The sequence below is a fragment of the Lepidochelys olivacea genome, assembly GCF_965140295.1.
Source record: "Lepidochelys olivacea isolate rLepOli2 genome assembly, chromosome: 3".
Taxonomy (NCBI): domain Eukaryota; kingdom Metazoa; phylum Chordata; order Testudines; family Cheloniidae; genus Lepidochelys; species Lepidochelys olivacea.
This window is the reverse complement of record NC_140413.1, coordinates 135,237,734-135,259,642: the sequence shown is the minus strand read 5'-3', so window position 1 is coordinate 135,259,642 and position 21,909 is coordinate 135,237,734. Positions and strand designations below refer to the sequence as shown.

The following is a 21,909-nucleotide window of genomic DNA, read 5'->3' as shown; positions in this document are numbered from 1 at the left end:
TTCATTCAGTCAAAAGATGGTCTTTCAGTTCAGTCACAAATTACTGACCCGCGTTTGCTTTACTGCAAGAGAACTGCATGTATATTAAAGTTGTGGCAGATGTCCTGCAACTAACTGCAGTCTGGGGAATTGCTGAAAAAGAGAAAGCAGCAACGACAAGGGCAACTTCCTCCAGCTCCCAACGCTAACAGCCAAATACAATGATGTGTTAAAGAAAACAAAAAGTGAACCATGCGATGCAAAATACACCCATTCATCAATACAATATGAAATAATTCAACATTTCTGACATTATATTTGAATGCATAAGCCAAGAAGTGAAAGAGGCTAATATTTTCTCTATATTGGTTGACAAAATTAAGAATGTTAGCAAAGCAGTTGCGTTGAGATACTATCTGCATAGCACTGTATGACAGATTTTTTGGTTTCCATCCTGCCAAGTCATCTGATGCAAAATCTTTAAATATGGGAAGAACACTTTGTCAGTGTGGTACTGATATACAGAACTGCATTTCTCAGACTTACGATGGTGCCAATGGTATGAGTGGAAATTTTAGCGTGCAAGTTCCTACGGGAAGTAGTATGGCAAACATTACACATTCACTGTTTCAACAACAGGCTCAATATAATTATTGCTGATGTATGCAAAGAAAACAAAACACTGGATTCCCCCATCCTGGATCAGATATACTCACTAAATTCACAGCCTTTCAAAAAGAAAGCACAACCCAAAGTTTCAGAATTGAAGTTGAGACACTCAATGAGCATGACAAGTTTCTGCTTGTAACGCTGTGAAAAAGACAGTTTAATCCATTCTTGTGTCACCAGCTGTATCAAGAGGTGACAGGGCAGTGGATGCACAAGGTGTTAGTTCAGACTGACTTTATTGTCCTCCTTTGGAAAACTGAACTTCTTAAAGTTACCTGACTACCTGCAAGCAGCTAAGTGTGACTTGTCTCAGGTATGCTTATCTGTGAACATTCATATCAGTGAATTTCTGAACATGAGTGATCTGGAAGAGGCATCTGATGAAATATGGAATCAAGTCATTACAAATCGCTTAAGAAAATGCTTTCAAGCTGCCTGAAGTTTGGGGAGTACAGAGCTGTGTATGAAAGTTGCCTAAACCCTCAGGAATACATTTTGTCTGAAGTATCAAGTGAAGAATAATCCCTTCTAGATAAAGAAGGTTTCAAGGTTACACACCTTTTTGACAATGCTTGATCAAATAATTGGAGAACTTAAAAAAAAAAAGATTTTCTGAAAATAAATCTGTTCTTGTTGGTGTTAGGTGCCTTAATCCAAAGTATGAAAACTATGACTTTCTAAAATTGAAGCCATTTCAAGAACACTTCAGATGCGATATAAACAGTGTGGAGACAGAGGCAAGATTCTTGCCAAAACTAACTGAATGCTATGTAGAGAAGGGAAGACTTACGAGACTGACCGTTTGTTGCAGCTATTAATTTTTGGAATAAATACAAACTTGCCTTCCACAAACTACACAAGTTAAGTGTGACTGGTAGGATTACTCCTCTGTCAAGTGCTGCCTGTGAAAGAATATTCTCATGCCTTCCACGCATGAAAGATTACCTGAGGAACTGCATGACAAGTGACCGGCTAAGAGACCTGGCTACTAAAAAACAAAGTTGAAGTCTCTTGAACTGAAAAGAGCTGTCGACAGATTTGCTGCTGCTCACCACAGGCTCATTAAACTTAAGAAGGTAAATACATTGTCAGACATTTATCCCCATTCTATAAAGTGTGTGTAATAAAGTCTTTGCTCCCCCAATAATGGTTTGTCACCCCCCTGCTCCTCAAACTAGTTATACTAGAGTTGCCCCTGCTGGAAGCATGTGTAATTCTGTGGATATGTTAATGATAGAAAGGTAAAAGATGTCATTTGATTTGTTTAACAAAAAAAAAACCCAACAATCACAATTTCAAATGATGTCATCCCCTGTGGGCTGGCAGGAAGGGGGAAGAATGAGACCCATCTCTACCGCAGCTCCCCACTCCAGGTCCTTCAGCTGGAAATTTTGATAATACAATGTCATTGGAAATGGACTAACTGCAGTTTCATTTGAAAGCCCTTTCTCCCACAAACACAATGGTACCAAACATGACAAACCTAGAACAATTCCATAGATATAGATGAGAAAATGTTTATGAATGTTTTTTAAATTATACTTTGATGCAGGCACAAACATACAGTTAACACAATACTGTCAGTTGAGGGCCACAGTTTATCAGTTAATCCTCAGAACACGATGCCAGGTTTTTTTGTTTTTTTTAAAAAAAGATTACTATAATGGAAAAAGTGCTTTAAGTTTATTTTCTATCAGTAAAAAAAGAAGCAATTCAGTATACTGATCATCATCTTAGTATACTATGCCAAGAACTGTAATGAGGCACTGGTTAAAATGTCAACATTCAGCCAGAAATTAGTAGAATCCATCCACAAAAAGTATGCAGAGTTACAGAAACATATATTTCATAAATACAATGCTAAAATAATTTAAAATTCCCTATTTTTAAGCATCACTGGGAAGATGGAACACTGACTAATAGCTGAATCTTTAAAGAATACCACTCCAAAGGATCTGGTTAAAAAACAATGCTCGGTGGCACATCATATGCTATAACAAGCACACCCACAAACTGAATTTGGAAGGTTGGAGAGGAAGTACACTGAGCATCCAGGAAAAAGTCAAAGAGGTCAGGAAAGTGCTAGCTGTGAGCGAGACTTGCCTTATACTAGGTCTCATGGCATGAGTTTCAAGAATACCTGCTTCTTGAAGGCAGCCATTAAGCACACTGTCAACATGTGTAACAGGTGAGAAACAGCATGAAGCAGTCACTCTTGTTAAACCAACAGCCACTTGTAATGGTAGATTACACATATACCCATACATGCATCCTGCCAACCACAACTCCTCACCTCACTGATTGCTCTGGTCACTCAGAAAAACTGCTACCAACAAGGGGGGCATTTATACTTATCAACTGGGCAAGTTATCAGAATGATAACACTAACAGTAACAGAATGACACTGGGTGATTGAGTGCATGCAAAATTATCCTCCTTCCTCAGGCATACGTGAGTCTTGGACAATGGACTGATCAGATCATTTATGTATGAAATACCATGAGCTCACAAATAAATCCTTCAGCTAATCAAATGCTCTTATGCAAACACCAGATGCTCACTAGCCTGCGTATGTTTGGCCAGCTACTTACTTTGTACAGAACTTTGCAGTGCAGACAAAGATCAGCATGATGTTTTAGCAGCGGTGCCCCTGATGAAAATGACACCGACGACTACTTTGATTAATAATGTTTTCAATCCTCCATGTCAAGGCTGCCTTCCCTAGGATTAGCCAAAACCAATGGGTTTATGTGACCAATGCACTGCTGTGTTAAAGCATAACTAAAAAAAGAAAAAAAGTTGATTTTTAAAGTTTCTCAAATATCTATATAATTGTTCTAGGATTGTCATATTTGGTACCATGGTGTTTATGGGAGAAAGTGCTTTTGAATGAGACTCCTCTGAACCCATTTCCGACAACACTTATCAAAATTTTCACCAGCCAGAGGATGCGAAGCTGGGAGGAGTAGGGGGAACTCTTCCCCCTCCATGTCACAAAGGAGGACACCATGGAAATGATGATTCTGTAGATTTTTACAGGTCAAATGACAAATCCCTTGCCTATGGAATGAGGTTTTACTATACTATGCTCCCAGACTATTGTTATATCAGTGTGTTCTACAGAGTAGAAATGGAATCATATATACATATAAATAAATAAAAAAGAAACATACTTGATCAGACCTGCAGTCCACTTAATCCTGTATTCTGCAGTGGCCAGGTCCAGATGCTTCAGAGAAAGATGCAAGAAACCAGATAAAAGTGGGACCAGCTGCACCTCATGAAGATCTCAACCTAGTCTCTAGGCTATTTAGAGACAAACCCTGAGCCATGAGGTTCTCTCTTCCAGAACTCTAAAAGGAGAGAAACTAAAGATCTCTGGATATTCTTGTTACCCATATAATTGTCCAAAACTAATATGAAACCTTCCTGTCCTCAGTGACATCCTGTGGCTATGAGTTTCACAGTAATTACATACCAAGTGAGAAAGCATTTCCTTATTATAGAATTTGTCACATTTCAATTTCATTGAATGCCCATTTGTTTTAGGAGACCAGGACCTTCTGTTCTCCTGATCTACCTTCTCTAGATTTGTTATATCAATTCTAGTCTAAGGTACATAATCCTTGATTTTTCAGTCTTTAAGTGAGAAGTTTTCCATACCCCTAATCATTCTCATTAAACTTTCTTTGATCTCCCTCCTTTAAGATGCAGTGACCAGCACTGCCAAAGTATTCTAGATAAGGGCATCAACAACTGATTTATAGTGCTATTATATTTTCAGAATTGTTTTTCATCCCATTCCTTACACATATTGAAATTGCCTTTTTGATTGCAGCTGCACATTGATCAGAAATCTTTATTGAGCTGTCCATAATGATGTCAAGTTTCTTTCCCGACTGGATACTGTTTAGAACTCTCTAAGGTATGTGAGTAATATTCCACACACTCCTAAGTTTGCATTACTTTGCATTTATCAACATCGAACTTCATCTGCTGCTAAGTTGCCCATTCAGTTAGCTTAGTTAGGGTCCCTCTGAAGTGTTCTCTGGACTTGACTAACCTAAATAACTGTCATCTGAAAAAGGTTTTCTACCTCACCATGCATCCTTCTTTCCAGGAAATTATTAAAGTGTATGGTAACACAAAAGAAAGGAGGCAGCAAAGCAGATGCACAAACAGAGCTGTGACACTCTGCCTGCTTCTTCCATGCTACAATAGAACCTCAGAGTTACGGACACCTCGGGAATGGAGGTTGTTCATAACCCTGAACAAGACACTATGGGATGCTCCTCAGGGCAGACTGCTTGGAGCAAGGGCTCACAGCTCTGCCTGGCAAGTGGGAGTGGGCAATGGCAGCTGGTTCTAGCCCCCTGCGCTACACGGGTGATGAGGCACCCTGGGGCACTGCAGCATCAGTGGGCGCACAGTGCAGGCTGTGGCCCTTTAAAACTGAGCCGCTCCTCTAGAGCGTAGCGTGCAAGCAGGAGTTCAGGCTTCAGTAGCTTACATTCCAGGCCAGGTTTCAGTAGCAACTTGGGAAGTTTCTTTCCTGAGCTCTGAGCTTGCAAGCTTGTCCCCCTTCCAGCCAGTGGGGGAAGAGGGGAAAACAGCGTTCACCACCTCTTACCTGTAAGTGGCTGCCCCACGCTGTGGCGAGTATGGGGTGGGGACACAGCCCAGATGTGCCTACCTTTAAGATACTGTACTGCATTGTGCCTGTATTGCATTTGCTGGTTTGTTTTTTATCTCTTACTTCTTACTTCTGTTTTTTGTCTCTTACTGCTTACTTCTGGTTCCCCATGGGTGTCTGGTTGACCAGTCAGTCTGTATCTTTCAGGTTCTACTATACTCTGCTCATGTCACTGACAAAACCAGTCATCTCTTCCATAGATAGAGGACTGCAGTCCGAGATGGGTCAATCCCTCATCTTTCTAAAGTACAGAATACGCTTAAACTTTAAAAAGGAATGACTAGTAATGTCCCCTACAGACCTCAGTCATAGCCAAGACCATATGCCTCTCCACACAGAGCAGGATAAAAAAAGATGTTATATCTGTTTACACTCTAGATGACCCCTTAGAGTTTTCTTTTGGAACAGCGTTCTGTCAATCTCGAAAGTATTATGATAATAAAGGAGATCAGCAAAATGGTCAGTTTCATAGCCAAAAATGTACAGGGTGAAAAGACATCACAGTAGAACCTCAGCGTTATGAACACCTTGGAAATGGAAGCCATTGATAACTCTGCAAATGTTCATAACTCTGAACAAAAAATTATGGTTCTTTCAAAGTTTACAACTGAACATTGACTTAATACAGCTTTGAAACTTTACTAAGGAAAATGCTGCTTTAACCATCTTAATTTAAATGAAACAAGCACAGAAAGTTCTCTTACCTTGTCAAGTTTAAAAAGTTTTGTTTTTAAAACAGTAAATTTAAGTTTAACACAGTACACCACTGTATTTGCTTTTTTGTCTCTACTGCTGCCTGACTGCATACTTCCAGTTCCAAATGAGGTGCATGGTTGACCAGTTACAGTTTGTAACTCTGGTGTTCATAACTGAGGTTCTACTGTATGTTTTAAAACTATTTAAAAAGAAAAAAACTGAGCTACATTTACAAGTTAGTTTTTAAAAGAACTTTTCTAGAGCCATTTTTGCTGTCCATTTCTGATTTCTCTTTAGGATGCTGAACTCCCATTACTGAGTTTCTGATAAACTAAGCTCCAACTACTACAAACAGTGTATGCATTAGCAAAAAGTTAGTTCATCTTCAGTATTTTAACATGTAATACATTAAATGACCTTCTGGTTATAAGGAAAATAACTATTAAGGGTGGGAAGGAAGCTACATTTCCTTTTACCTGGGAGAGGGGGCAAGTAGTGGGTGGTTCATTTGCAGGAACTACTGGCAGCCATGGGGGGGAGGGAGGGGAGGAGAGAAGCACGCTTTGAAATACCATAAATTCATTCTGATTTACTTCCTAATGGGAGATGCCGTATCATTAGAAGTCAGGGATTTCCCCTTAGGCTGGAGCAAGGAGCGTTACTGGAAATTTCTCTTCTCCTTCCCCACTTCAACCAGAAATAGTTGATAGTCACACTGGAATTATATGTGGCGCACAGATAATAACTGCTGCACTCGTAGGGTTTAACAATTAAAGTTCACCATAACCAAAGGAAAGTTTCACTACAAGACCCTGCCTACGTCAGATATTTGGCATTCTAAAGGACCATCTGTACCCAGAGTATGCCTATTAATGCCACCTGACCACATCTAAAATTTCTCTCAAGTGTGCACAGGCATTCGCATCATCTTCATTAGACTTACTTTTAGTCTTCAAGAGTTCAGAGTACAAATTGGATGGAAGTCACTGCTGTAATGCGCTAACAGTTTTACTATTTCCTTCCTGTATGGGACTAGTCACTGCTTCGGTGGCTTCTCAGATTTATTTTCTACACTTCACTGCTCAGGGATGAAAGCTACAGAAGCCACTTACCTGTACACATGGCACAACATATGCTATGCTGTTGATCTGTGAGTTACTGTCCTAATGATCAGCTTCCTTCTGCCTGAAGTGTTACCATGTCTCAGAGGAGGCCCTCCTCTGAGCATATTACCAGCTGGCCTGAGACCAATATAAAACCCCTGGCTGACCATCTGGGGAGATTAAGTGACCTAGAACAGCAGAAATTGGTCCAAAGGAAAATTCTGGTGTATTACCAACTGTTTAAGCAGCATGTTGAGAAGGGCATAACTGAGAAACCAACAGTACAGAGAGATCAAAAGGTCCAAATACACCAAGGCACAGGTCAATAGTCGGCTCAGGGCTGAGCATGTCCATTTCACAAGAGCTGGACCAAGTCTTTAGCACTTTCCCTTTCACCAGTGGCTCTTAACCTTTCCAGACTATTGCACTCCTTTCAGGAGTCTGATTTCTCTTGTATATCCCCAAGTTTCACCTCACTTAAGACTTATTTGCATACAAAATCAGACATGAAAATACAAAAACGTGTCACAGCACACTATTACTGAAAAAAATATTGCTCTCATTTTTACCATATACAAATAAAATTTACATTTCAGTATATATAAACAAATTCCAAGAAATTTTAGTTTGTACTGACTTTGCTAGTGTCTTATGTAGCCTGTTGTAAAACTCAGGCTGTCGATTAATTGCAGTTAACTCACGCGATTAACCAAAAAAAAAAAGTTACTATTAAAAATTGCGATTAATAGCAGTTTTAATTGCATTGTTAAATAGAATACCAATTGAAATTTATTAAACATTTTGGATGTTTCTACATTTTCAAATATATTGATTTCAATTACAACGCAGAATATGAAGTGTACACTGCTCACTTATTATTTGATTACAAATATTTGCACTGTAAAAATGATAACAGTATTTTTCAGTTCACCTCATACAACTACTGTAGTGCAATCTCTTTATGGTGAAAGTTCAATTTACAAATGTAGGAATTTTTTTGTTACATAACTGCACTCAAACAAAACGATATAAAACTTTGGCTGAATGAGAAGTAGGACTGAGTGGACTTGTAGGCGCTAATCACTCAGACAAACAAGTTTGTTTACATTTACAGGTGATCATGCTGTCCACTTCTTGTTCACAATGTCACCTGAAAGTGAGAACAGGCGTTCCCATGGGACTTTTGTAGCAGACATTGCTAGGTATTTACGTGCCAGATATGCTAAACATTCATATGCTCCTTCATGCTTCAGCCACCATCCAGAGCACATGCTTCCATGTTGATGATGCTTGTTTAATAAATAATGTGTTAAATTTGTGACTGAACTCCTTAGGGGAAAATTGTAGGTCTCTGGCTCTATTTTATCTGCATTCTGTCATATCATCCGAGACTACTATAACATGAAATATGACTTGGCACATGCTGTTCATTTTAAGAACACTCTCACTGCGGATTTGACAAAACGCAAAGAAGGTACCAATGTGAGATTTCTAAAGACAGCTACAGCACTCGACCCCAGGTTTAAGAATCTGAAGCACCTTCCAAAACCTGAGAGGGACAAGGTGTGGAGCATGCTTCACACGCCTTAGAAGAGCAACACTCCAATGCAGAAACTACAGAACCCAAGCCACCAAAAAAGAAAATCAACTTTCTGCTGGTGGCATCTAATGTTCAGATGATGAAAATGAACATGCGTCAGTCTGCACTGCTTTGGATTGTTATAGAGAAGAACCTATCATCAGCATGGACGCATGTCCTCTGGAATGGTTACTGAATCATGAAAGGACATATGAATCTTTAGTGCATCTGGAATGTAAATATCTTGTGATGCCGACTACACCAATGCCATGGGAACACCTTCTTTCACTTTCACGTGACACTGTGAACAAGAAGGGGGCAGCATTATACCCTGAAAATAAAAAAAACTTGTTTGTCTGAGTGATTGGCTGAATGAGAAGTAGGACTGAGTGGCTCTAAAGATTTAAATGGTTTTGTTTTTGAGTGCAGTTATTTTTTTGTACATAATTCTACATTTGTAAGTTCAACTTTCATGATAAAGAGATGGCACTGCATTACCTGTATTAGGTGAACTGAAAAATACGGATTTCCTTTGTTTTTACCATGCAAATATTTGTAATCAAAAATAGAAAGGGAGCACTGTATACTTTGTATTCTATGTTATAACTGAAATCAATATATTTGAAAATGTAGAAAACATCCAAAAATGTTTAAATAAATGGTATTCTATTATTGTTTAACGGTGTGATTAATCACGGTTAATTTTTTGAATCACTTGAGAGCCCTATGTAAAACCAGGCAAATATCTAGATGAGTTGATGTACCTCCGGAACACCTCTGCGTACTCCTGAGAGACATATACTCCTGGTTGAGAGCCACTGCATTAGACAGTATATTGGCTCCTTAGAATGCAGTGGTGAGGGGAGGGGAAGAACAGTTTCTCTGAATTGGACAGACCAGAGGAACAATCTCAGAAGTGCTAGATTTCTTCTAAATAGAAAATTCTGCTCCTTTCAGTAAAAGAATTAAACTACTCAGAATCAAAGTCCATACAAGTCAAGACTGGACAAATTCAAAAGAATAAGAGGACAATTCTGATCAAGCTCTGAAAACAAGTAGGAAAAACAGAACAGAATGGTAAAAGGACACTTGCCTGGCAGTTGAAGTAAATACTTGTATGGCTCTAAAAGAATTCTTTCAGATGTTTCTTCCATTCCCTCCATTTCAAGAAGCAGTGTTTCACTCTGTCAAAGAAAGGAGACTTCTTACTACTACAATCAAGGTTATACACATACATACATACACACACACATATATAAAAATAAAATAGAAGCCAGACCCTAATTCTAAGAAAGAAGGGAAGAAGAGATAAGCAAGCTTAAGAGATTTAGGACAAAGGCCACTTGAAAGTGTTGCTTGAAAGAAACCTATCATTTTCTATCTATCATTGGCTTTACATTACAAAATGAAGGCGTCTTGCTGTTGCTTTATATACTTTAACCAGCACATTTTAAAAAACAGGGGAACTTGTTTTGATTTTTGAGAAAGCAAAGACCATTTAAATTGAAATTCATTATGAACAATTTTAGAATCTGCTTTGATGTTTGGGTCTTTAGACATTTTAGCTATTTTGGAGAAAACGGGTATTTAAAAATTAGCTAATAGAATCCCACACTACTATCAAGCACCATTATGTAGATCTTTCTAAAAGTTAGAGTCAGAATAATTCAAATTCTAAATGTATGTATTTGTTCCTGGACATAAACAATACAAATTTAGTCTAAAGTTTCCTGATTAAAAATAAAACAGACAACCTGAATTTGAGAGGCACATTTTAAAACAAATACTCTAAATTTTGGTTTACCCATTCTTTCATATTTGTTTTAAAATCCATACCATTATGTCTGCTATGTCCTATTCTTTTAGATCAGTTTAAGTGTTTGGTTCTCTTTATCCTTATTTTTTCTACCATGTATTCCATTTGTGTCTCAAGTTCTCTTACCGCCAATCCTGGATTTGTCTGTATAGCTTATTCATCTTCTAAATGTTCATTTCTCAGTTCATGTCCGCTCTCTCCTCTCAGGCTCTCCATTTCTGTGACTTTTTTCAGATTTCTTTCTGTAATCCATTTTCTTTCCTCTCACCTCTAACCTTTCTTGCTGCACTGCAGATGCAGCAGCTCAAAACTCAATGCTTTTAATGTCATTTGAAGATTGGAGCTGCAGTGGTAGTATGAAGTTTCATTTTACTTCAGCAGCAGCCCTTGTCTGTTTAGAAGGCATCTTGTACGGAGTGTTTTGCCCTAACAATAGCTGAAGAATGTCCTAGGCTACCAGCCAAAAGCCTTGCTGCTAGATTTATAAATGTAATGTACTCATTTTGAAAATAGGCATATTAAGGAGAGTAATCAAAATTTTTGCTAAAACGTAAATGTATTCAATTTACTATTTCCAGACCATTTTCCTAGATGGCTCTTGGTAACAGTTTTCCCCAGATGTACAGAAAGACTTGCATTACAAAAATTATAAATTAACACTTAAGGTAGGACGGCCTTCTTAAGTGTTAATTTATGGGTAATCCAGACTGCAGTACTCTTCCTCACACTAAACAGAGTACCTTGCACCACCATTAGTTGCACTAAATTCAGTGGGACTACTTGCAAAGTAAGGATATCAATCTTACCCCAAAATAAGGATGTAATTGGATAAAGAACTAGAGACTAGGAAAAAAAGAGAAATGGGGATCCTGGAAAGGTAAGAAACAATTCTATGAACTGCATTATGAGATGCTATGAGTTTATCATATTGCCAAAAAACTGTATTCAATTGGTTATCCATCACATGCCCTTTTTGTAAAACCACAGAGCCAAAAACTAAGATTCTGAAAGTTGTTAATTTCAGATAATACGAATTTGAAATTTAAGATTTCCCCCCAGATGTTTCCCAGAGCTATACAATATGCAGAGTTGGTTGTGCACAGTTCCGCTACAGTAAGCGTATTTGGCAGTTATTGCAAAATTAGATTTCTAGAGAAAAAATTATTTTTCAATATAGAGTTCTTCAAAAAGGTGAGCATATAGGTTTACCAACTCTCCAACATGGATAAAGAAGTTGTTTTGTGATACCTTATGAAGTTTTCTATCAGTTACGAGATATTCAGAAAATTCCTACTCATACATTGCAATGACTTCAAACTGTTACATACATGCCCAAATGTAATTCCCCTGCCCTTTCACAACAAGAGGTCTCTAGTTAAGACAGTTTCCCATACTGATCTGTAAGCCACTGTGTGGTCCATGGAGAAGATGCCATTGCCTCTTTCTTGTTTCCAGATGCTTCTATGGGTGTCCAGACTACGCTTGACAATCTGGTCAACTGAGCAGTCAAATAATGTTAATTATCTATCTATTATTTGATCAAGGTCAAATATTGTTATATATTCCACCAAGAATGCCCCAATGTAGGCAGTGACCTAATCTATTGACAGCACCATTCTTCAGAACTTCACTTTATTGAGTTTCACATTTTTCGGAGTTAAAATAACTCCTTCAAGTAACTTGTTTTTTGTAATTAAGCATAAGAGTCTAAAGCTAACCCTATTGAAAATCATATAGTATTCTTTTGGTACTGCTCTAATAGTTAACACTTTAAAACATCTGACCGTTTGACATTTGACAATATTTGACCAATTACTTTTGGTCAAATGCCTAGCCTTAGATTGAACTAATTTTTGTCAAGAAGAGATGGGAATCCTACAGAAGCAGCTGGAAAAAAAACAAACAAACAAAAAAAAAAAACAGCCACCGCCTAACTACTTATAAAAAGAGAACAGGAACTGCTAGTCAATGCCACAAGAAGAGTCCCATGAAGAGGAGAACAAAGCAGTCGGCAGTAGATCCATTGCAAGAGGGTCAGGTGGCAAGGCAACACATCCAGTAGCATGAAGAACAGAGTGACAAGAAAGTCTGTGCAGGGGAAGGGATTTAACCCCCCCCCCCCCCCATACAGGCAACAGAAGCGTGTCCTCTTGCACAAGGTGGCAGAGAAACTTGTACACGGAACAAGAGAAAGAACACCACTAGAAACTGGAGAGGGAGATGAAGACTAAAAACAAATTCCCCACCCTGCCTATTGCATTAGACATGCCTTAGTACAAATACATGAAAAAATGAGAAAGCAAGCAACTGATCAAGTTATCATAAAGAAGTTATGCAGTTGGAAAAAGGATTGAAGGTGATCGATGAAACCTGCTCTATTAACATATATGGTCCACAATATGAAGGAGCTTGAGAGCCCGCAATTAGGAAAAAAGACTTAAACAACTAACATACCCCTTGACTGTTTCCCAATGAAAAAACAAAACACGGTCTCAGTCAGCTTCATGTTATCTCTGTCACCGAACACATCTCCAGGTCACTGTGAATTAAATTTGAGCAAACTAAGGCCACTTTACTTCTGAATGAGTGCATTCACAGGGATTTAACATGCCGTTTTCAATTAACGGAAGGTGTGAATTTAAGTTAAACTAATAGCAAAAAGAAGGATAAAAAGATGGAAGATATGAGCACTCTGCGCACAAACAAAAATATAAAAGACACTGTGAATAACATCAATCAAGGAACCAAAGGCTGCAGAAGAAATTCCTGAATTGCCTCTGCACTCATGCTAGGAGCTGGGGTAACAAATAAAAGGGTCTGGAATTGCTCATTTATGAGCACAAATTTCATCTGGTTGATATTACTGAAAACTTTTGGGATTATGTGCATGACTGGCATATTAAAACAAATGGCTATAACATATTTGAGAAGGATGGAGTGGGCAAAAGGAGAGGGGGAGTGGCACTATGTCCAAGATAGCATTCCCTATTTCTGAGTCACTGATAACTCAGAAGACAGTAATCTTGAATACGTACGGATCAATGCCCTAACAGATGGGGGTATTAGCTGGTATCTGGTGCACATCACCAAATCACACTACGGAATAGGATGACCACCCCGATATGAACCTATTTATAATATTTAGGAAAAAAAGGTGCATGCTTACAGGGGACATCAGTTTGACTGACATATGCTAGGAGTCTCATGTTTCCCATACTAAAACATTCTTGGAATTTCTAAACATTACAGAGAACAATTTCCTAACTCAAGATGTATTGAAGCCAACACAGGGGAATTCTTTATTAGACCCTGACTGAACAGAAGAGGAAGTGATTATAGCACTAAAATTAATGGTAGCTTAGGTACAAGTGATCATAAATGCGCAAGCAGAATAAAGTCCAGACCAGTAAAAAATATATATATATATGGTTCTTTAATAGGTCCAATTTCACAAAGCTGAAAACAATTCTGAGCCAAATCAGCTGAGAGGAAGAATTTAATTAGAAAAAATGAATGATAACTGGAAATTATTTAAGAACACCTTACTAGATGCCCAAAAAGCCACAACCAAAGAAAGCAGCAGTTCTAGTTAAAAAAACAAAACTAATCTGCTTTATAGGGGAAGTAGAAGCATGCATATAGATATAGATAAAAACAAGTGGGAAAAAAAGGGAAAGTTGATAATAATGAATATAAGGCAGAAGTTAGAAATTATAGCAAGCTGATAAAGGAAGCTAAGGGACACAACGAAAAAAGAAAAATCTACTTCCAGCAGAGTTAAGGACAATAAGAAAAAAAAAAAAAAGAGTTTTGTAAATATATTATGGACCATTACCAGCATTCTTTTTGTTCTTTACTAGATGAAAGAGGTAGAATCAATAAAAATGCAGAAAAAGGCAAGAAGTGTTCAATAAATATTTCTGTTCTGTATTTGGGGGAAAAACAGATGATACAGTCTCATAAGGTGATAACACTTTCCATTTCATTATCTCTCTGGAGAATGTCTACTAAAGTTAGATATTTTTACCTTGGCAGCACCAGATAGCTCTTTTAAAACCTCTGGGATACAAGTTAATTGGGGAGCTCAATGGATTTTTAATGCTGATTTTCCAAAGTCTTGGAGCAATGGGGAAGGTCCAGAAGACTGGAAAGAAGCAAATGTGTGCAAATTTTTTTAAAAGGGTAAATGAGATGACATGGGAATTATAGGCCTGTCAGTTCGACACTGATCCCAGGCAAAATACGGGAGTTGCTGATACAGAACTTGTTTAATAAATAAAGGGAGGGTAATGCAATTAATGCAAAACAACATGGGTTTATGGAAATAGACCCTGTTAAACTAACTTGATTTTTTTTTTTTTATGAGATTACAAGTTTGGTTGAAGAAGGTAATGGTGTTGACACAGTATACTTTGACTTTAAGGCATTTCACTTGATACCGCAAAACACTTCAAAGACTAGAATGATATAAAACCGGCACATGTGAAGTGGATTAAAATTGGCTAATGGATAACTCTCAAACTGTAACTATAAACAGGAAATAGTCATCGATCAGTTGTATTTCCAGTCGTGTCCAGCAGGGATTGGTTCTTGGCCCTAAGCTTAACATTTTTATAAATGACCTGGAAGAAAACAAAATCACTAACACGGCCGTTACTCTGAAACCTGATGACACAAAAATTGGGAGTGGTAAATAATGAAGAGGACAGGTCCTTGATTCAGAACAATCTAGAGATCATTTGATAAAACACATTGTTTACTTGTGCCCAGTTTAATACAACTAAATGTAAATATATACATCTAACAAAGAATGTAGGCCATGCTATACGATGGGGGTGTCTTTCCCAAGAAGCAGTGACTCTGAAAAAGATTTGGGGGTTATCACAGTGGATAACCAGTGGAACATGAGCGTCTAGTGTGATGCTGTGCCTAAATGAGCTAATGTAATTCTGGGATTTATTAACACAGGAATCTCGAGCAGGAGCAGAGATAATTTTACCTCTGTATTTGGCACGAGTGCAACTGCTGCTGGAATACAGTGTCCAGTTCTGATGTCTGTACTTCAAGAAGAATGTTGATAAATTGGAGAGGTTTCAGAGAAGAGCCATGAGAACAATTAAAAGACTAGAAAACTTGCTCTATATTGATAGACTCAAAGAGCTCAATCTATTTAGCTTAGAAAGTTAAGAGGTAACCTGCTTACAGTCTACAGTATCGTGGGGAACAAATGTTTAATAATGAGCTCTTCAATCTAGCTGAGAAAGGTATAACACAATCTAATGACTGGAAGTTGAAGCAAGACAAATTCAGACTGGATTTGCCACTGGGACAAATTTACCAAGGGTCATGGTGGATTCTCCATCATTAATCCTTTTTCTATAAAAGATATGCTCTAGGAATTATTTTGAGGAAGTTATGGCCTGTGTTATATATATGAGATCAGACTACACAGTCACAATGGTCCTTTTTGGACTTTTAATCAATAAATTTAGCTTTACTGTCCTGAACGCGCCAGTGTAGATACACCTTAAAATATACGTCATTATGCCACCTAAGCCAGTGATCGAACAAGAGACCTCCAAAGAAAGTGGCATCAGCAATTCAGCAGCTAAGATGATGAACCAGCAGGGTTAAAAAGCACATACAAGAGAGAGGCTCTATTTCAGACCTAATATAGAAAAGTTGTTTGCTCTTACAAAGAGGCTATGGAAGCTTTTATAACAGAGGTGTTCACAACGCTGTTTTGGTCAAATCCCAATTTTGTTATTATATTAGTTTACAATGTTTAGTTTCAGTCTGAAAATTTATTCTTCACTTTGCCTCCTAGACTGCTGCATGGTGGTGTTGGTACCAAAAGAGGTATGTTCCACTCCATAGGCAGCTACATATTTCACTTGTGAATAAATGATTTCTTAAGGATGGCAAGTGTTGCCAAAACAGCTCAGTAAATTATACACTTTAATAGAGTATTTAACTTTTATCTTAATTTTTGCACTCTCATTTTATTACCACCAATTCTATTACTTGTTTACATTAACATCCACAGTATTTAGCACTTTCCAAAGAGCTCTTAATTTAAAAGACAAAGAATAGAAGTAGACATGCAGCACAACAACTTAAGTGGTCAAGGAGGTACTAGACTATATAGTAATCTAATTGGCTAGCTCAATGCATTCTATTTTGTGAGTATCGCTTGCCAACTCCTTCAACATAAGGATCACTTCAACATTTAAGGGAACACAAAATGTAGATGAATGCAACTTAGATTTATTCAAAATGCCCTCTAAAATATTTTTATTTAAGCACATCACCTCCAGCATTTGCAGTGTTGTTGTAGCTGTGTCAGTCCCAGGCTATTAGAGACACAAAATGGGTGTGGTAACATATTTTAACGGACCAACTTCTGTTGGTGAGAGACAATGTTTCAAGCTTACACTGAAAAAGTGCTCTGCGTAAGCTTGAAAAAACTTGTCTCTCTGACCAACAGAAGTTGGTCCAATAAATAATATTACCTCACCGACCTTGTCTCTGAATGCTGTCTGCAATTTGTAGAGCAGCAGCATCTAAGAAAACTAGAAATTAAAACCGGACTAGTCTCATTGTCCAAAACACGTGCATTACAAGTTAATTTCCAGTTTTAGCAATCTAAGCAGTTCAAGAATGCCAAGCAGTTTTTACTATTACTGTTTCAGCAGGACCTTGAAATGGCTCCTATTGAGCCAATTTACAGGTTTATCTTAAAAGTTTTACTCAATGGCATTCTGCACAAAAAAATTAAAAATTCTGCACACAATATTTTTAAAATATGCAAAATTCTGCAAGTTTAATTTGTCAATAAATAAATGACAGGCTCCAGCATGGCAAGTGGGGAGTACAGGCCACTGGCTGCACAAAGGCGGGAGATCACCCTACAGTCACCCCCAGACACGGACTCTGCGGTAAGGCTGCACCTGACCCCGATGCAGCAGAAGACTTGGGCTTGCCCCAGAAACACCCTGAGGCCCTGCCCCTCTGCACCACGTGTGGGGCAGGCAGGCTCAACCAGGCAGGATCCAAGTGTGGAGGGTCTCAATGTGGGGGATCCAGGTGTAGAGCGAGAGGATTCTGTGTGGGACAATCTGGGTGCAGGCAGCTCAGTGGGGGCGGGGGTGTAGGTGTGGGGGGAGATCTGGCTGCATAGAGGCTCATTGGTGGTGGTGGGGTTTGCAGGTGCAATCGGACTCTGCAGGGACTTCCATGTGATGGTGGTTGGGCCTCAGTGGAGGGGTCTGAGAGTGGGGGGGGGGTATCAGCAGGGGTGGGGTTCTGGGTGCAGCTAGTTGGGGGTCACTGGCATGAGGATCTGGATGTGGGGACTCAGGGTGGCACGGGGCATCAGGGTGGGTGTTTGAGTGCAGGAAGTTCAGTGCGAGTGGCCTGGGTGCAAGGGTGGGGTTCTGGTATGGAGTGCTAAGGGGGGTTCTGGATGTACCAGGTGAGGTTTGGCAGGGATATCTGGGTATGGGAGGTCCAGATGCATGGGGGAGCAGCTCCCTGTACAGAGACCCCTCCTCCCACAGCTGAGGATGCTGAGCTTTTTGCAGCTGGGGAAGGTTTCTGGGGATGGGTCTGACACAGCCCCAGCAACTCCTCACAGGGGAAGAAGTAGTCCCATCCTCTCCTGCCTCCAGCCCAGCCAGGACTAGCAGCTGAGGCTGGCTCAGGGTAAAAGCCACTGGCTGGGGTGTCCCCAGCCCCGCGGTGATTTACCTCTCCACTGGCTGCTCTGGGTGCCTGAAACAATGTGCCTGCACTGCTAGGGAGTGGTGCGTGACTGCTCTTGCAGCTTCCTTTCGCCTCCCTGTCAAAGGAATTTTTTCTGCAAGGAAACAAATCTGCAGTGGTGCAGAATTCCCCCAAGAATTTAAGATTAGTCATGGTCAGAGGTTACATAAAAATACCATCTTATTGCAGATTTAGTATCTATTAGTAATGACTGAATACATAAGTGCAGATTTTTACTACTTTAAAGTCACTTTTAGCCCAGCAGCACCTACACAGCAATAAGCGGTGATGTCTTGGCAAACACTATCTTTGATCCAAGCCATCATTCATAGGGTTGTCAGGTGTAACTAAGGGCAGAATTTGGTCTACTAAAGTCTATTTTCAGTGGTAACAAAGAAAGCAGAGAAAGACAGTTCTGCTTTTAAAAACCTACATTAAATTTGCAGGACTGGAAATTCAGGCATACAATCTTTTAACTTGTGAACTGAATGAAACTGACGTTAGAGAAATATCACCATGGAACCCAACTATGCCACAACCACATTATTTTCAGAGCTGAACTGCATTTTAAATATCGTCACAAAGGAAGATAAATACTCCATGGAACACCAAATGGCTGAACCTGCACTGACTTAGTAGCAAAACTCAACTACACACAGTCCATCTTGCATATCCCGAGGACCATCTATTGCTAACCTCTGCCAAAAGCTGGGTACATCAACTCCAGCAGTGGCTTTGATTACATATAAACGCTGTTGTTGCTTAAATTACAGCGCCATTTCAGCAAAAACCCGAGAGAAACCAAGCAGCGGCCCCTGCAGCCCCCGAGAAATCTGGAGCCAGCTCAGCACTGCCTCCCGCGGAGGCGCCAGCCTCAGAGGCTGAGTCCGCTTTCAGCACGACCCCCCCGGAACGAAGCGAATGCGGAGTCTGGATGCTGCCGGCCCTTTGCTTCCCCTCAGGTCTCCCTGCCGGCCGAGCGGTCAGGCAGGGCACGACCCGCTGCAGGCACCGGGCTGCGCTGTCCCCGGGGGCTGCGGCGAGACCCGCTTCCGCTTCCCGCAGCCCGCCGGCCAGGACCCGGGGAAGTCGGCGCGCAGCGGGGCGCTCGTGTCATAGCGCAAAGTTGCCCCGGGGGGCGCGGCGCCGAGCCCAGCTCAGCGGGCCGGGTAGGCGCCAGGGGGCTGGGCAGGTGTCGCTCCCCGCAGGGAGCCTCCCCCCGCAGCACAGAGAAGCCGGTCTGGCGACACGGACCGACCAGCGGGGAGACCGCGCCCCCAGGGCACGGGGGCTGGCGGAGGGGACCGGCGACGCCCGAACCTACCGCCGGCCGGGGGCACCATCCGCCGCCTCCACGTTCCCGGGCTGGGCCAAGACGCACCCCGTTTCGGCCCGGGCGGGCTCCCCAACTCCGACACCGGCAGCAGGGTGTTAAAAGCTCCACCCACTTCCACCTCAACTGCTACCGCCGCCACCACCCTCCACTGTTGGGGGGAAAATGCGCCACCAGGGCTTCACTGCGCAGGCGCTAGGTCCTCCCACTTGTTTTAATTAGCCCTCTCTTCGCCCCACCCCCTGGAGGCCCCTCACGCGCGATGCATCATGGGATTTGTGGTTCGAGTGTGAAGCTCAGCTGCTTCACGGGCGCCGAAGAGCGGCAACGGAAAGAACCGCGTTACCCATGAGCCTTTGCGGCGTCATGTCTCTGTTTCCATAGAATTGGTGGAAAAATGACATTAGCGTTTCCGATATGGGGGCCAATGGTGCAGGGAGATGGGTGGGCCTTACCGGTTCCGGGCCAATAGAGAAAGAGCAGGGCGGGAAGGGGGCGGCTCTCTATCCGTCAGTCACTTTGTGAGGTGGGGGGAGGGGAGCGAGAGGCTCGGAGCGGAGCAGCCACCGCCAGCGCCGGGTCCGGGCACGGGGGGGGATCGGCCCCATCATACGCAGCGCGGAGCTGCAGCCGTAGCCGGAGCCCTTCCTAGGGGATTGATCCGGGGCCAGCACCAAGCCAACGGGTCCGGAGCCGGGAGGAGGCTTCGTCCCCCATCTCCTCCCGGGTCAAGGGGAGCCGCGGGCGGGCGCCGCGGAACAAAGGTAACAGCGACAGCGGGAGAAAGAGCCGCCCCGGCCCCGCCGCCAGCGGCTGAGGGAGCGGGGCGGCTCCGCTCGGGCTCGGGGCTCGTTGCTTGAGGCCGCTCCGAGGCGGGAGCGGGGTTGTTTTTGTCCTGGCGAGACTGCGGCGGCACTCGCTGATTCCCCCCCGCGTGAGGTGGGGGGTGGGCGAAGGGCTGGAGTCGCTGCGGGGCGGCGAGGAGCCCGAGGGGGGCTGCCTCGTTGCTGATCGGGTCCGGCCCGCTGCGCTGGGCAGTTGCGGGTGTTGCTGTTGCAACTCCTGTCGCGGAGTCAGCGCTTTCTTTTATGGGGGTGGGAGAAGCTGCCGCCTCTGTCGGGATCCACAGAGCCGCAGCCCCTCCAACGGGGAGAGCTGCCGCCACTCCCCCCCCCGTCTCCTCCTCATACAATGGAGGAGCAGCGGCCTTCCCCCCCCCCGCCGCCGCAGCAGCAAAGTGGGGAGGGGGTTCCAGGGCTCAGACATCGCCGCCCCCCTCCAGCCCGCAGGCCTCTGGGGAGAGGATTGAGAGCCCCGACCCCCGTGAGCTGGGCGCGGAGCTGGGACTATCCTGGAGCAGCTGGAGAGGCTGGGGGTGGGTTGTTGTTGTGGCAAGTTTCTCCTCCTCTGACAGAAATGGCGTCAATGGCAGCGAGTGAAGGGGAAGCCGAGCCGCGGTGTGTGTGGGCTGGAGGGAAAGCAGTGGCCGAGCGGGGTGGGGGTGGGGGGACTGAATGGGGAGGTATCGCAAATGGGGGGTGGAGGGATCTGGGGGAAGGGGGTTTGATCAGGATCCCGGCGGCTCCCCTGCCCGATTCCCCCCCCCCTCCCCCCAGGCTCCGGTGCAAACGGCTGGTGCGCTGGCTCAGTGCTTTGTTTTAATTCCAGGTCCAGCCTCGGCCGCTCAGCCCCGATCGGGGGCTTTTTTCCGCAGCCTGAGCTCATCATGAAGGTAAAACCATCGTCTCTCTGTCTGGGAAGGGATGGGGAGAGGGTTGCATGAGGGAATGGTGCACGATTTGTCCCGGCCCCACTCCCCGGTGCGAGGCTCGGCGCTGGTTGGGATCTAGGCTGCAGGCTGCTTCGCCCCACTGCCGTGGGGTGCCTTAGATGCCTTTGGTGTTTGCTGTGCAGGTTTGGCTCTGCCGGGTTTTGCTGAGGGACTGTGTAAGTTCACTGCGACCAGGTCGTTCCCTTTCCGAAACAACCGTTTGTAGGGGAATAAGGACATGGCTGCCGGGCCAAGCTTGACGAAGGGATAGGGGACAATCACTCCGCTTCGGAAAGTAACCTTGCAGAGGAAATGTCAGCCAGTCATGTTTGCATTAATTGAGGTTAAATGATGGATTTACTTTCTGTGCCTTAACGGGAGTTCTGTAGAATTAATAATCGTGAGGTGGTGTCTGTACAAGGGTTGCTCTGCAGTGAAGGTAGTGCTGTAGGATGCAGAATGATTTTCAAACAGCTTTTTAGTTTCCTTTTTAGTGTTGTGTGCAG

At 42.4% G+C, this 21,909-nt stretch overlaps 2 protein-coding genes across 7 annotated transcripts in view; one reads left to right on the top strand and one right to left on the bottom strand.

Moving 5' to 3' along the window:
* GGPS1 (geranylgeranyl diphosphate synthase 1) overlaps positions 1-19,811 on the bottom strand; it is a 60,551-nt gene extending 40,740 nt beyond the window's left edge. Inside the window, exons 1-2 of one of the 5 annotated variants that reach the window (XM_084622189.1) lie at positions 19,624-19,811; positions 9,813-9,903 (exon numbers count right to left, since the gene is read on the bottom strand). In XM_084622189.1, coding sequence (XP_084478315.1) covers positions 9,813-9,882 — 70 coding nt within the window. In that variant the 5' untranslated portion in view covers positions 9,883-9,903; positions 19,624-19,811. Of the gene's footprint in view, positions 1-3,821; positions 3,878-9,812; positions 9,904-10,661; positions 10,934-19,623 lie in introns of those variants that run through there. The other 4 variants (XM_084622190.1, XM_084622193.1, XM_084622191.1 and 1 more) reach the window with 4 other exon arrangements.
* A 368-nt stretch (positions 19,812-20,179) lies between these two features.
* Positions 20,180-21,909, top strand: part of ARID4B (AT-rich interaction domain 4B) — a 139,820-nt gene continuing 138,090 nt past the window's right edge. For both annotated transcript variants that reach the window (XM_084623731.1, XM_084623730.1), the window contains exons 1-2: positions 20,180-20,396; positions 21,301-21,364. In XM_084623731.1, the coding sequence (XP_084479857.1) occupies positions 21,359-21,364 (6 nt within the window). In that variant the 5' untranslated portion in view covers positions 20,180-20,396; positions 21,301-21,358. The remainder of the gene's footprint in view (positions 20,397-21,300; positions 21,365-21,909) is intronic.